This window comes from Aspergillus pseudonomiae (genome assembly GCF_009193645.1).
Source record: "Aspergillus pseudonomiae strain CBS 119388 unplaced genomic scaffold BDV37scaffold_11, whole genome shotgun sequence".
Taxonomy (NCBI): Eukaryota; Fungi; Ascomycota; class Eurotiomycetes; order Eurotiales; family Aspergillaceae; genus Aspergillus; species Aspergillus pseudonomiae.
The window spans coordinates 204,955-219,089 of record NW_022476003.1 but is presented as its reverse complement, the minus strand read 5'-3'; the positions used below and the strand labels follow the sequence as shown (position 1 = coordinate 219,089).

At 46.5% G+C, this 14,135-nt stretch overlaps 4 protein-coding genes across 4 annotated transcripts; 1 reads left to right on the top strand and 3 right to left on the bottom strand.

The window, feature by feature from the left end:
• Nucleotides 1-938: 938 nt before the first annotated feature.
• Nucleotides 939-2,131, bottom strand: BDV37DRAFT_290714 (NAD(P)H-dependent flavin oxidoreductase; the record flags this gene model as incomplete). Its single annotated transcript, XM_032088780.1, has 4 exons — nucleotides 939-1,085; nucleotides 1,149-1,877; nucleotides 1,957-2,039; nucleotides 2,089-2,131. The coding sequence occupies 4 exons, from the start codon at nucleotides 2,129-2,131 to the stop codon at nucleotides 939-941; spliced, it is 1,002 nt and encodes a 333-aa protein (XP_031944724.1).
• A 2,632-nt stretch (nucleotides 2,132-4,763) lies between these two features.
• Nucleotides 4,764-5,213, bottom strand: BDV37DRAFT_279937 (fungal calcium binding protein-domain-containing protein; the record flags this gene model as incomplete). Its single annotated transcript, XM_032086445.1, has 4 exons — nucleotides 4,764-4,787; nucleotides 4,846-4,892; nucleotides 4,952-5,017; nucleotides 5,072-5,213. The coding sequence occupies 4 exons, from the start codon at nucleotides 5,211-5,213 to the stop codon at nucleotides 4,764-4,766; spliced, it is 279 nt and encodes a 92-aa protein (XP_031944723.1).
• Nucleotides 5,214-7,718: 2,505 nt separating this feature from the next.
• Nucleotides 7,719-11,788, top strand: BDV37DRAFT_17899 (uncharacterized protein). The gene is made up of 9 exons (XM_032079460.1): nucleotides 7,719-7,894; nucleotides 7,947-7,989; nucleotides 8,048-8,444; nucleotides 8,537-8,691; nucleotides 8,759-9,094; nucleotides 9,146-9,892; nucleotides 9,952-10,812; nucleotides 10,882-11,139; nucleotides 11,228-11,788. The coding sequence occupies exons 1-9, from the start codon at nucleotides 7,770-7,772 to the stop codon at nucleotides 11,528-11,530; spliced, it is 3,225 nt and encodes a 1,074-aa protein (XP_031944722.1). The 5' UTR covers nucleotides 7,719-7,769; the 3' UTR covers nucleotides 11,531-11,788.
• BDV37DRAFT_279935 (nucleoside phosphorylase domain-containing protein) lies at nucleotides 11,639-12,883 on the bottom strand (the record flags this gene model as incomplete). The annotated part of the gene is made up of 1 exon (XM_032086444.1): nucleotides 11,639-12,883. One exon carries the CDS (start codon nucleotides 12,881-12,883, stop codon nucleotides 11,639-11,641), a length of 1,245 nt encoding a protein of 414 aa, XP_031944721.1.
• Nucleotides 12,884-14,135: the final 1,252 nt, after the last annotated feature.

Here is a 14,135-nt window from a genome sequence, read left to right as displayed (position 1 = left end):
AGAATAACCAGCCGACGGTTCCTCGGAGGCGCACGGAGCTACCCCGTATCTACTCCGTCGCCGAGGACGTGTAATGTGGGGAAGATAGTCTGGGGGAATGAAATCGTATGGTCATTGTGGTTAACTCTAAAACCTAGTCGTAATTGCAGAGCCAGCTCAGCTGCCTTCAGAAGTGAGATACAGTGTGGGCTTAATCGTTCGTCTCCCAAAATTGTGTTAAGATTTTGCAAGACACCGCGGAGCCGCGGAGCCTAAAATGGACAACCAATCGAGGTCGTCGCGGCAACTTATCAAGAATTTAAGGTTAGAGTGTCGAAGCAATTACAATGGTCTGGTTATAACCCTGTATTAAGGTATCTGCAGTCAATGTGGGATCTATGTGGGATCTGAGGAGGCGTATTTGTAGCCCGCAGGTACCGAGGTAGGGATTTCCTGGTTAGGTCTAGTCCAGTGCTGAGTCTGGAATAGTTCGCCAAGAAAGGAATCAATATCGTCTGTAAACGGTTCCGGTGTCCCCAGATAAACTCGGTTATCCTATATAGGTATGGCCCCAGAACCCATGAGCGTTGTTCCAGCCCTAAACTTCACAGGATTAAGCCTTTTCCAACCTAAGCATGTACCTCCTTCTGCTGGCTCAAGGGGACAAATCGAGCTTCACAGTCCGCTAGGGTTTGTTAAGGCTACTATTTCGTGGAGAACTCTGAACTAGTATAGTACAATACATTGCGTAGAAGGCCAAGATAGTCGGTTTCGCCTCACCAGACCATATCTTATCCTGGGTTTGCTTAACATAGACGTGAAAACATAGGTCCTGTTCATTGTATGCAATGTCCATAGTATTGAGGTAGGACACAAATCTAATGATATATATAGTGGGAAAGCACAAGTCACGCGTGTAGATGTCACTTAAAAGCACAAAGATAATAATGCAACATGAATCATAATTTGCTCTTCAAGGCACCGTGATGGTAAAGCTTGTTAATCCCTTCAATTGCCAACGCTGAATCCCGTTCGACACGACGAACTAGCTCTTCACATGTAGGAATGTCCTGGATCAATCCGATAGCCTGGCCGACCGTCCATACCTAGAATGCCACTGTGTCAGCTTCGATTGGTTTATTATTGACTCGGATGGTCCATTAACTCACCCCATGATTGATATTCCCATTCAAGAACACCTGCCGACCACGCTGACCACTAACAAAGGGCGCAATCTCAGAGAACTCGCCCGATGGCGATTCTTTTTCAATTTTGAGCGCAGCTTCAGTCACAGTATTCGCAAAATAACGACTGGTGTTTCTCCATCGCCGCATCACCAACGTAGTATCCGTTTCCTGTGCATTGACAATGGCCTCCTTAATCTTCTGGTGGATAGGAGCTTCGACTGTGCACATAAACCGAGTACCCATATTGATTCCTTCTGCGCCAAGAGCCAGAGCAGCAGCTAGTCCTCGCCCCTCCGCAAACCCACCCGATGCAATGAATGGCACTTTGAGTTCTTGTCGAGCGCGCCCAAGGAGGATGAAGCTTGTCAAATCATTCTCTCCGACGTGGCCAGCACATTCGAAGCCATCGATGGAGAGGAAATCCACACCCAGCTTGATGGCCGACTTTGCATGTCTGATAGTAGTACATTTGTGCAAGATAACTATATTTGCCTTCTTCAGCTGGGCAATGATTGGCCCCGGATTATGGCCTGCTGTTTCGACGATTTTCACACCCTCTTCGGCTATCACGCGTGCGTAGGCTGCGTAGTCTGGGGGGTTGAGAGCGGGTAGTAGAGTAAGATTGACCCCGAACGGTTTCTTGGTCATGGACTGGCATTTTCGGATCTCCTTTCGTAAATCATCAGGGGTGGGATGTGTGAGTGCACTGAGCTGGATAAGGAAGAACCCAAGGAGCTGTTAGAGTAGGTGTACATATCAGAAATGGTATTCGGACGTAAGCGACACGTACTATTCCCAATCCACCGGCGTTGCTGACTGCGGAAGCAAGCTCTGCATAAGCAACCCATTGCATACCCCCTTGGATGATCGGGACTGTGAGATAGTGAGCAACTGTTTGAGCGGATATGGGGGGATACATCACCTGCAATCCCTAACTTCCGTGTCAACGCGGTGTTGAAAGGCATTTTGGCACAAGATAAATTTGCTAAGATAGGTACGATGCGGGTAGGGTCTGGAATAGATTAATCGAGGCTATGGTAGAAAATCGGGGGGAGAGATATTGTTCACTTGGCAAAACCTGGGTGGGAGCGAGTTAAATGCTCAATCACTCTCTACACTATAATATAATCTTTCATAGAATGTATTTGCACATAACCCTTGGCACTGGATTTGATTAGCTGCATCAGTTATATTGTGGAAACAATCCAGAGCCATGTTGTTTTCATGGAAGTTTCATTCTTGAGATTCTATACTTACTTCCAAATTAGGGAAATATTGCGCCCGAAATTAAGGTTGTGCCATTTTAGATGCCAGCCACAGCAAGGAATATACAGCCCTACTGTCTTATTTTTGTGGGGTATAGCTACACTGATGGGCGATTTCTAGCAGTGAACCGGAGCCGCGTGGGCCGGCTTTGAAATCAGAAGAGTCGAGAATGTTGGTGGTTGATTTCCGTCACCGTACGCTGCTAGAACGCCTGTAATGAAAGATACTTTATATATCTACATTAAATACTAGCTTAATATGGCATAGTGCATGGTAAGATTACCGTACGATAGTAGTTCTAGAGTAGGAAAACTCTGAAAGTATGCATGTTAGGGCTATTATACTGGATCCAGTATCCCTGCAACAAACTTTATCGAATGGCTACGGAGAGTTGATGGAAGAGGTAAAAGCCACTACTAGGTACGGCGTATGTTTACCCATAAAGAGATTAGCATTCAGCATTGACAAGGTGTCGAAAGACGTCATAATTGAGGCTCGAGCATAGATTCGCGTTTGCAAGGTTTGCCCCTGTCTACTCAGTACGCAATAAATGAAGTGGATGACTCCCCGATCATCTCAACTTGCCTCGGCCCCCCGAAGTTTCCAAGTGCGAAGGTTTATACTACCCAATAAGATTGATAGCGTGTAGAGAGGCTCCGACATAGGGTTCAACCTGGTTCCACATATACCTCGGTCGATTAGGTTTCTGGGTGGCTGTACACGGTCTATTACGTTTCCGATTGGCAGGTTTACCTCGGATGGCGGTCGTATGTCATCAGGATTAGCTTGGTGACCCACCCCCTGACAATAAGGCCCACATTGTATGATGAGCTTTCACTAGGCATGTTGGGAGTTAGGGTCCTCTCAACAGCATTGTTTGGTTATTTGCTTGGCAGTGACTGCTGTCCAGTGCTGACTTGTGTCGTCGAGGGCTGATCTAGGACAAGAAGACGAAGAACAGCGTGTCATACTTGTTACAGCGAAAGCTGGGAAGCAGAGAAAACGATCCCAGGAGTCTTATAGAGCTATATTGCTTATATTTATTAATTAAAGGCGCCATGAGAGTTTGAAATGTTGGTGGGTAGTCGCCATACTAGGAGAACCGCACTCCTTTGGAATTTAGGGAGCACTGCACCGAAGTAAGGGCCATCTTTGCATATGGCCTACTTTATATCATCAGGCTTTTGTCGATAAAATAGAGTGTAATAAATAAAACTAATGGCGAAAATGCCGGCCACAGTCAATGACGACCAATTCATAAAATACAGCATCACGGGGAGAAAGAGTGGGAATGACGCCCAAGTAATAGCCCACATATTCCAGATAATATCAATTGTAGGCAGAGGACTCCCCCCCACCCCTACCCCAGGTCAAGTCAATGCTGTGGATCAAGGGAGTCGCTGTGGGGTCCATTGATGTTATGATCGGTGCCTCATTTCAGAGTCCAGCTTCAATCGTTGCGCATCGGGTATTCATGTATGAGCTGAATTGGCGGCGCAATTGGCGCGGAAGATGTTCAGTGGCGGTTCTTGAACGTGGCACTTTGACAATCGTGATGGCCACTAACGACATAGATAGTGAATAGCGAGGAAATTCTCTATTTACAAGGATTACTATCTTGTAAAGATGCTATGCGTTGAGCACAACGCTGTTCAGCCACTCTCACGCTGGTTGATATAGCCCGATCCTGTCGTGGCCGCCACCAAGAATTGGTCTTTGAGTATAATCCATCCATGATCAGATCTCATTGAACATCGAAAATAGCAGATCTTTTCCATAGCCCAGGCAGCTTAAAGACATGCACTCCGTGTGCATGAGACATGGATTAGGTATGGATGTGGATTCTTGGCTGGGTTCGGCGGGTTTCATGGCTTTTAGCAGAAACCATCGCTCTCACAGTTGTATCGCATTTAGACGTAGATGGAGGTCCGTACTATCCATTCAGGATGCAGTGCGGACGAGTTCTGGATCACCATATGTTTCTTATAACATATTCGGGCACGACAGGAGTGTGCGACCGTTGAATATATGATGGGTTGAATGGTTAATGTCTTCTGGTCTTTATCCGGTTTTGTACACTTATTGCTTTTTGCTATGTAACTTTGAAGCTGCTACGAAAGATATGACTCAATACTTATTTGTACGTAAAAGCAGATTCAATTTATGCATTCATCACCAAGCCACACGATAGAATTCACTCCTCCAAGTTTATCACTAAAGACATATACAGGTACTTGCATACAAACGCGTCCGGCAAGTCCATTCACTCAGTATTCCATGGCATCATTGATGCCCGTCAATCGTATTGGCGAGAGATTGTAGCATAGCTACTTAGCCACACTTCCTGCAGGAAGCCTGTTTCGATAGTCAGAATAATATTACTTAATAAAATGACAGACAGTGTGAAGCTCACAGTAGAGGTACCGACAGAAGCGATACAAGCCGCATCCGCGATGGGATCTAAGAGCCCAAATCAGTAAGACGTCCAGCATATCGAGAATGGAAGAAGGAAAGCATACTAGCACCAAGCTCTGCTGCAGCTGCAGCACACGCAGCGCTCTCTCCAGCAAGAGAGGAGACGCAAGCTATTCAATAATGTCAGTAAATTGCATGGTGAAAATCCGTCGCCAACCACCTACCAAGCCAATCACATCCTGAGGCCTTCTTGGCTTCCATAAAAGCAGCGGCGTTGCTCTGGACGTCTTGAATGTTCTGCGCAGTCGAGGCTGGCGCTGCAGTGGCAACGGCCAGAAGAGTTGAGATAGCAAGGAAGAAACGCATTGTGGATTTGGAAGGGCAAAGACGTTTTTGATTATGCTGGTGGGAGTTTGGATATGTGATCTCTGTGTTGATGAATTAAGAACTCTAGAGAGGGTGAGGCAGGCCTTTATATAGATGGAGTTTGGGCTTGTGTTGGTGATGTCCCGCGTATGACAGACTCCATCTCGTATTAGAATGATACCCTGTTGTGACTCTCAATGGCTATCACACACTTTGTCTCCAGTTCAGTTCTATTTCGAGAATGGCGAGGTATAGCAATACGAGAGGCATACTGCTACACGAGAGATCTTCATCAATACGGTGTCTATCGACCTCATAGACATGAGGGATCTTACCCGGTGGAGTCGAGCCTTCGAGTATAGTCAGATAATAGAGACTGGGGTTACAGTGGGGTATCGATCGATTATGCATCTGGGGCACACCAAGGCACCGCTCATATTCGCCAGTATATCTGGACTTGATTATACTTAGCGGAGGACACGCTAACATCTCGTGTCCGAGTGGAGCTTTACGTGAGCTACATTTTAGTTTACGAAGTTATACAATCGATCATTTTCTATGTCCTATACTGCACCCTTTATCATTCATGAAATTTAATAGGTTACATCTACCTACGTCGTTATTTCACTGTCCAATATCGGGTCATGCAAAATCGTGCAAGGTCTTTCACTCCTGGTCGAACGGAAGATGAAATAGATCACGATGCATGTAGCGCTAACCCGCAGATCGATATCAGTACATACCAGGCGCATCATGTAACCCAATTGCCGATCAGTCCAGATGAGTCGTATTACTCGGTTAAATTCCGTCGTGAGGAACAGTCAGCGGGGAATTTCAGGGTAGATCTGCAGAGCCCTTGCCTTGCTAGACATTCCGAAGAGGAACATCAGACCACCAGCCCACGAATGAGAATTAAGCATCGTGGCTTCTGCCAAGATTAGCTTAGTTTAAACAAGACATTCTCTTGGCGGGAATGGTAGCTTATGCCTCGCGCCTCGTGAAGATGCGGATACGAAAGAACCGACCCACCTTGCGCATGGTGAGACCAACGGGAACAACTGAACCAGGGATGATCGGCATCAGCCCGCGAGAAAAGAATGTTTCCTTCCCGGCTTCTAAAAATATCTTTGTTTTGCTTTTCTGCATAGGGAAGTGACTTTAGCACTCCTCTGCATTTCGATATCGATACTCAACTCGAATCATGGCATTGCCCGGCGAGATGATATATGGCAAAAGGAATAGTGGCCCATGTTAGCGTGACTTACGAGGGAAATACGACTTTGGTCCACGATTGGCTTATAGACGACAATTCCAGGTCGTGTAGGTCCGTCACTTTCTCTTCTGCTTGTGCTAAGGTAGATACCAGACGTACAAGATCTGGTAGCCATGCGGAGAGACTGAAGCAGTAAAATATTTGGACCGTATCCTCCGACGAGGCCATTTCCGTATTCCTTGTTCCCCGCCGTGGGGCTTAGGGTTAGAGATGATTGATGGCGTAATATTCTTGCCTGATATGACTTACCCAGAGGATCTTTTTGGAAGAAATGGAATCCTATCACTACTTTATGTAGGCTTTCAAGGGCAACCGAACGTGGCACCCCAGTTCAGCCCAACCAGACAGGGATAATCAGGTTTGCGTTACCGTATAAGGTTGCCGTGATTTGTAGTGTTCTATCACCCCTTCTTGTTCTCCGGGCAGCCTCTATCGCAGAGTCTAGCACAATAATACTAGATATATGTCGGAAGTTCTATATTTGTTCCAGTTGCTTGCGAAGGTCCTTTCAAGGACACAGCCATGACGGCCAGACTATTATTGGGTTGTATGCAATTTATTTATATTTCTACCCTTTTGATGCGATCTTTTGTGTAAGCCTGCTCCGGGTTGGACCAGTTTATATCCTACCCTACACCTTCATTATCTCACAACCGAGCCAGCGGGGATAGCTTGCCAATCCGTCCAGCCGCCAAAGAATTGGAAACACCAATCGAACATAGAATTACAGACAATCAAGGAGATGACGGCTATTCGTATTGTTATTGTAAGTCCGGACTAGCTCCTTCCTGCACGTGATGGTGATCGTTGTGCGGAGAAGGCGCTTTGGCGTCTTTTCTTTGCCCCCCACCACTTTCCATCCAAGTCAGACCCCGACATCGAATTGTGGCCTCGTAGTAGTGGCGATTCATGCCTGAGAGCCTTTTCTACATGGCGTACATTATCACTGGTGCCAATCCAAAGTTCTTGGATCCGACATACCGGGCTAAAACCGGAGACTTTCGAGACGCATTTGCTCGTGAAGCAACCAGGCGTCGGGACGAGACACGGACGAGTAAAGGTCCAGTTTTCAATAGGGAAAAAGTCTATACCAAGTCATATAATGAGCGAAAACGCTTTTCGTGGATTCCATACTTTTCTCGTACCACTGACGATGAAGAACGCCCGAGAGATAAGCTAAACAAGCAGTTCCGTGAGGTTTGTTTACTCCTGATTAACGTCGACTAGGCCTAGGCACTTGGAACTCACACGTTGTGAAGAATTCTGACCTGCGTATACACCGGATGCGAATACCAATTGCATGGAGTCGCATTCCCGTTGGTGGTGGAAAAGATACCCTTTTCTTAGCAACGGATGAAACCTCACAGATGAGAAGTCCGGGCCCAGGAAGCCGAACACTTCACTGGATGTGAGAAGACACAAGTTTAAATTGTGTCAATTAAACTAATAGGGCCATCCAGACATATACAACACTGTAAAGGAATTGAATTCGATACATTCAAGGTATGACTTTCAGATATTGCTGTATCTCCGATGGCTGATTCACCATGTTTCCACAAAGTCTACAGCATTGGACGGAATAGACCTTCCGCTGAATGCGAAAAATATGATAGAAACATGGATTTCAGATATTTATTCTCTAGAAGCGCAAAGGATATTCGGCGGGAAAGCTCTGGATTCATGTTTCCAGAAACAAAGGCTGTCTTCCTTAAGTGGACAGTCTCTTGTTTGTGTGTTCTTCGCCCTTCCCTACCTTCTTCTCAGCGAAAACTGCCAGTCTGTAGCGGATAAAAATGCCAATACGGATTTGCATCCGATCAGAGGATTGGTTCAGTCGGCATACCGGACCGACTCTTCATTCGCTCGTGAAAAGTCGCAGGCGGTCCGCAAAGTGCTAGATTTAGAGGGGAATACGCTGGTCTACGTCCCGCAGCTATGGGGTTTGATAATCGGAGATTGTACCCTACCTTCCACTTCTCTGCTTTTCTTTATCTTGTTTTACGATGAATCCCACATCTTAAAACATGGTACACAACTGACATGTTGCTAGATTACTTGGTTACCTGTGCTCCAAGTCAGCTCCATACCCATCGACAGAGTTCAATTCTCCCTCTTCCCCTAGAAGAATTTCCGCCAGCGATCCGCCTAGTGCACGAGGATGACAGCATATTTTATATCAATCTGACTGAATGCCCTACATGGTTTGTGAGTGAGGTCGCACTGAACAAATAGCAGGATTCAGAGGTTGGTAGCTTGTGCTGACCCTAATTAGGATTTCTTGATCAGGATCCATCACATTTACTCGTGTTGGCTAAAGAAGCATATTGACGCTGAGAAATGCAGGTTCTGCGATGCAGAGACGGGCGAGGTTCTGACCGCTGACTCCTGGCCTTCTGTTTTGTATAAAGCAAGGGCATGCGGTACTTGCATCACCGTTATTGTTGTACTCTATACACAACTGATAGTGTCTCCTGGACCCAATCGGGAGAATGAGGCATACTTTATCGAGCCAGATACCGATACAAGGACATGGGTGAGGGTTTCAAAAAGGTTTATGGACGTGGAGACCTTGGAAGCGTTTAATCTACCATGGGCAGAGGACACCAAGGTAAACCGTTCTGTTACCTAACTCGCATTTACTGCTCTAATCGCCTATTAGGACTCGACAATGCTCATAATCCAGACGTACGTAGATGTCGATTTTACTGAAGTTTTGTTCGAGCACACCCGGAGGTCCCGAAGAATGAGACTAGAAGATGAAGTTCGTGAGTTGCCAGAGAATGATCCTGAAGATGGGAAATCTGTTAATCAAAGTGGACCTGCTTGGCATTGGCCTGGTTGCTATGAAAAGGACCCTGCCGATGAGCTGAGAAGGGCCGAAGGCGAAATACTCTGGACTCCAAAATCATCTTGGCTAGATGGTTTGTTTTCAGAGATTGACAACTACGAGAGCCCTGGTTCAGCCCATGATCCTTCGGGTGCTTCGATCAAGTCCCCTAGACTGTCTACAGATAGCCGAGCTCAAACAACTATCCCGCCGTACCTATCGTGGCCACTAGCTTCTGAAATGTCTGCCCTGTCGCGCAGTCAAGGTCAGAAAGCAGTAACACGAGTACCCGAATCACAGAAAACACACAACTCGAAACGTGTTTCCCCTTCGCTCCCTGTTAAATTCCTGTACGCGGTGCTTCAAAAAGAGGAAGCCTTTGCAAAGCTGCCAAGGGCCAAGAAAGAAGATCTAGTTGAATTGCAAATGTCGTTCTTCGGTGGGGTTCCAGCCGCGAGTTACCATCCGGAAATTGCATTATGTAGTTCTCTGTGCGACTTGGTCGATCACTTTCTCCCAGACGGGACAGAATCCTTACTCAAAGATAAGATCCACGGAGGGGTTCATACGATTCTCAAGGTATGTTTTGTGTGTATGGATACATGAGAGGCTGTAAATAGACTGAGGTTTCGTAATAGGAGTGTTTTATGTCCTCTCAGGAAACAAAGCTCATCAGGCTCCCGCTCCTGAAGGACTTTGCTGACTGGTCTTCGAACATGTTGAAGTTTTCTAGCGAAGTCCGTGCTGGCATCCAGACCGATATGAGCCGCCTACCTCTTCTTACAGCTCATGTAGAGTATTTAAAGGAGCTGTGCAGGGTGGTTAGCCAGCTATGCTGCTCTATCCAACAGGCACTGTCGGCCGAATCAAATTATATGGGGACCCGACCGGAAACGAGTCACCCAGAGCCAGATATCCTACACAAAGCTTCAGACTTGGATGTTCCCACAGAAAGCACTCCCAAGGCAGAAGATGGGGACCCTGATTTCAGTCCGCCTCCTGAGGCTTCCATCACTGGAATATCCAAGATAGAAGACCGACAAATCTCTCGGAGTACACCCCGTCAGTCAAAAGGTACAGACGGGGCTTGGGGGAGTGACAATCCTGTCCCATCTCGTGGAACATCAAGTCGCGCTGCTTCTGTTCAAAGCGATCGTAGTATTGGAAATACGAGGACTCCTCAAAGGCGGACAACAGGCTCTCAGAAATGGGCTGGGGATGACACCGAGAATGATACAGAGCCTGAAGAGGAAAGAAATCCCTGGGTTTACGGTAGCCAAACTATTAAAAAAGCCGAAGATCTACTGATTGAATCTAAATATTCGATCATCTGCACACTAACGGAGACAAACCCTCTAGATATTGATGAGTACTTCGCCGTGGGACCCTCCCGTATTGCATCTTCGATTTTGGAACACATCTGCTTTGGGCTGAGTGACCTGGAAGGCGCAGGGTCTTTTCGTCTTGAGGAAGTTTATCGGCAGTATTCTTCTCAGTTGGTATGTAATAAAACTTAACCCCTTCTCTGGTCCTCCCGGTCTCAGTTTCTAATGGATATACCTGGAAAGAGAATCAAAGTGAGAGATAAGCCTACTCGAACTTTGCTAGATGACCTGGACCTTCTTGAGGAGGAGTTGGAAACCATTCTCACGATAATGGGGAAGCAGAAGGCACTGCTCGAAAAGTTTACATCCTTCGTCGACGATCCCGTTTCCAATTCCAAGAGAGGACCAAAAGATGCAATGCAGAACTGTATCCGTGAGCTCGATGACAAGGCAGCTTTGTACAGTGAAATGGGCATAGGAATTGAGAAGCTAAGGAGAAGGGTATGTATATATAATTCACCTACTGGTACCCTTCTCCGGCCCAGTTATTCCGTGTCCCATTTCGACCTGAACTCACCCGTTACATTAGGTAGTACGCCAAGTTGATCTCCAGCAAGATAATAATAGCAAAGCGATCCTCGTCTTTACTATTGTCACTGTCGTATTCCTACCCATGTCATTCATGACGAGCTATCTCGGTATGAATACTAGTGACATAAGGAATACAGACCGCGATCAGTGGCTGTTCTGGGCAATTGCTGCTCCTCTTACGCTGTTCATTGTTGGCGTGTGCATGGCCGTTGCTTACGAAGGCGAAAGGATACGCGATGTAATTGTGCAGTCTCTGGTCAAGAGTCGGAGGGAAACTAGGAGGAGCAGAGAGGATATGTAATATTGGCTCGGCAGACCTCTCGCATGCCATTCGATCAGAACAAGAGTATGGAACAGATATATTAGACCGTTGAATTACTTTTAGATGTTCACCAGATCTCTGAACAGGTCAGCCCGGGCGCTTGAGCATCTCAGTCCGCTTCTTCAGTAGCTTGATATGAGTGAGATGGGTTGAGATTTGAGAGACTTCATGGGACACTTTCGCAATATTACTATCCCTTGACAAATATAAAGACGATATTAAAGGTCGCGACTTGCCGTTGTTAAGTATCTGGAGCACATCCTTCCCTTTAGGTTCCGCTTCCAATGTCGTCAGTTGCACAAACCCAAGAAGCTTCTTTGCACAGGCTGCTGCGGTGGCAACTGCATATGCATGCCATTGGTCGTTCTTGTGAGAGTCCGCATAGTTGGATATCCCGCGGATGACGATGCAGGGGAAGTTGTTGATCAATCCAGCTGCCTCCATCTCCAGACAGATAGCGCCATGCCTCTGCTTGATTTGCTCTCTAGTTGGCGCATCTTTCACCACTGCACTTCCTGTGGCCACAATCCCATAATGTATTTCAGGGGAGGTGTCAAGTCGATCTTCTCGATGTATTTGCTGGGAAGGATCACACCCTGCGCAGGATCTACCACCTACATGGCAATAGTCCTCTCGGAACAGTCGATCGTTGGGAGAACCAGGATGAGCAAATCCTTTCATCCTCATGTGCGGATACTTAAGTAGCATACCGTCAATGTATTCACAGATCCTATTCTCACGAGTCTGGTGCTCTGCTTCCATCCTGGCTAGGGTAGTACGCAAAGGTCGGGGCGGTCGATCCAAAGCATACATATTCTTGAATGAGCCATCGGGAAGCCACTTGCCAAAGTCATACACAATAGCCCCACTCGAGCCCCTATCACTGCCTATCACTACATCCCCTAAGCGGATGTCACGCGTTTCATTATCATCGTAGTAAGGTATTCCCGCGCCGACTCCCACCGTAAGCCCAACTCGGATGTTAGGAAAGGTGAACAGTATGGCTCTTGCTACAGCAGCTGCAGAGCTAGCGCCCAGTTCATCCTTTGGTAAGCAAGCGATGACGACCCTGAATCGGCGCATGGATACTAGGAGATATGCATTGTGATCAGCCTCCTGTGGAGGCGTTTGTGGATCACCGTGCTCTTCATCCAGCATGCCTTTTGCTGCTGCCATGTCTATAGAATCTGTCGGGACCCAACCTATTGTGTATTCTTCGTTGCTGTACGGGGATCTGCCTGCCTCGGGCCCTGAGACTATATGGCCCTTTATCTTCTTCGTATCATTCTCACTCTCCTCGACATCAATCAGATCCAGTGGTCTTTTCCCCATTATGATTAATATGGCAAGGCAAGTGCTGTTGTGTCGAAGGATTAATTAGCAAGTACAATTCAAGAATGGATTCTATGGCCCCGATAAAACAGTATGATCCCCAAAACGATAGGTAAAGCAAGGCTGTGCGGATACGCGCCGTCAGCCTCTTCGGGTAGCTTTGAGTGGGGATGCTCGTTTGATGCCCAATTATATACGATGTAACCTTGTCTATATTCTAGATAGACTAGTATGTCAGTTCTGTGGCTGTCCACTGGGCTTGGCGTGAGAGTAAGATGTCCTAATGTTGTGCTGACACTCGGCAGTGACCAGCAATTTATATTCGAGGCATACCCATTTTAGAGACCTGATACTTATCTTCTGTCGCTTTGCAGTCTTGCTTGAGCTTAATATAATATAGTCATCCAGTTTCGGTGTTGTTGTTCGTTTAGTACTTGCGTCTTTTGCGTAGAACTATTCTGGCGCTCAGCAATGTTAAACCCATGGCAATGAACAGCCACGATAGTAGCCAGTACCAGCATCGATTTAACAGTTTGTTACGATCTAGTGATAAATCCCCGCCACCTACCAAGGACCTCTTGTACCAGGGCAGTCCTATGTTGTTAGAATATCATTAGTAATTATCAGGTACTATTATTACGGTTGCTCCGTCCTCTCCACTATAAGACCGATTTGAATTGGATGAGCCCTAGCTACCAACCTATCTGATTTACGAATTTAGATTAACCATACAGAATGTGAATTTAAATAATTGTCCTACCCCGTCAGCATTTGCATTGGCAACGGCTTCAGTTTGAAAGCATTGACAATTAGGACAACGAACATCACATAAGCAGCAAGACACAGAGAGCATCTCTAAACTCGATAATTACCACTCCATTTGTTATAAATATACCATGCTGTATTATCTCGGGACCTCAGTCTGCTACGAGACTGCTTATGTATGACTACAAATTCTACACGATGCGCGATATATATGTAAACCGCGAACTCTGCACTGTATGTTGCTTGAACTCAGTAATACTGCTTGGCAGCTGCAAAAAAGACAAAGCTACCGAGCTTTGTGGAGCATTGCATCGAACTTCGATGCTGTTCTAGGCAAAACATTTAAATAAATAAATAAAAAAAACATACAACAGGAGGGATTCGCTGGTGGTCACCCACCTAACTACTAACCTCCCGGCGTGTGGCTTAAGTACGGCTGAGCGGACGGGAAGCCCTGTTCTCCACACCCTATGGTCGTATGTACTAG

Excerpts from the sequence above, each read along its gene's own strand:
- BDV37DRAFT_17899 (XM_032079460.1), top strand. The coding sequence starts at position 7,770 with ATGCGAATACCAATTGCATGGAGTCGCATTCCCGTTGGTGGTGGAAAA. Across the intron at positions 9,893-9,951 it reads GGGTTCATACGATTCTCAAG|GAGTGTTTTATGTCCTCTCA; the intron begins GTATGTTTTGTG and ends GTTTCGTAATAG. Across the intron at positions 10,813-10,881 it reads GGCAGTATTCTTCTCAGTTG|AGAATCAAAGTGAGAGATAA; the intron begins GTATGTAATAAA and ends ATACCTGGAAAG.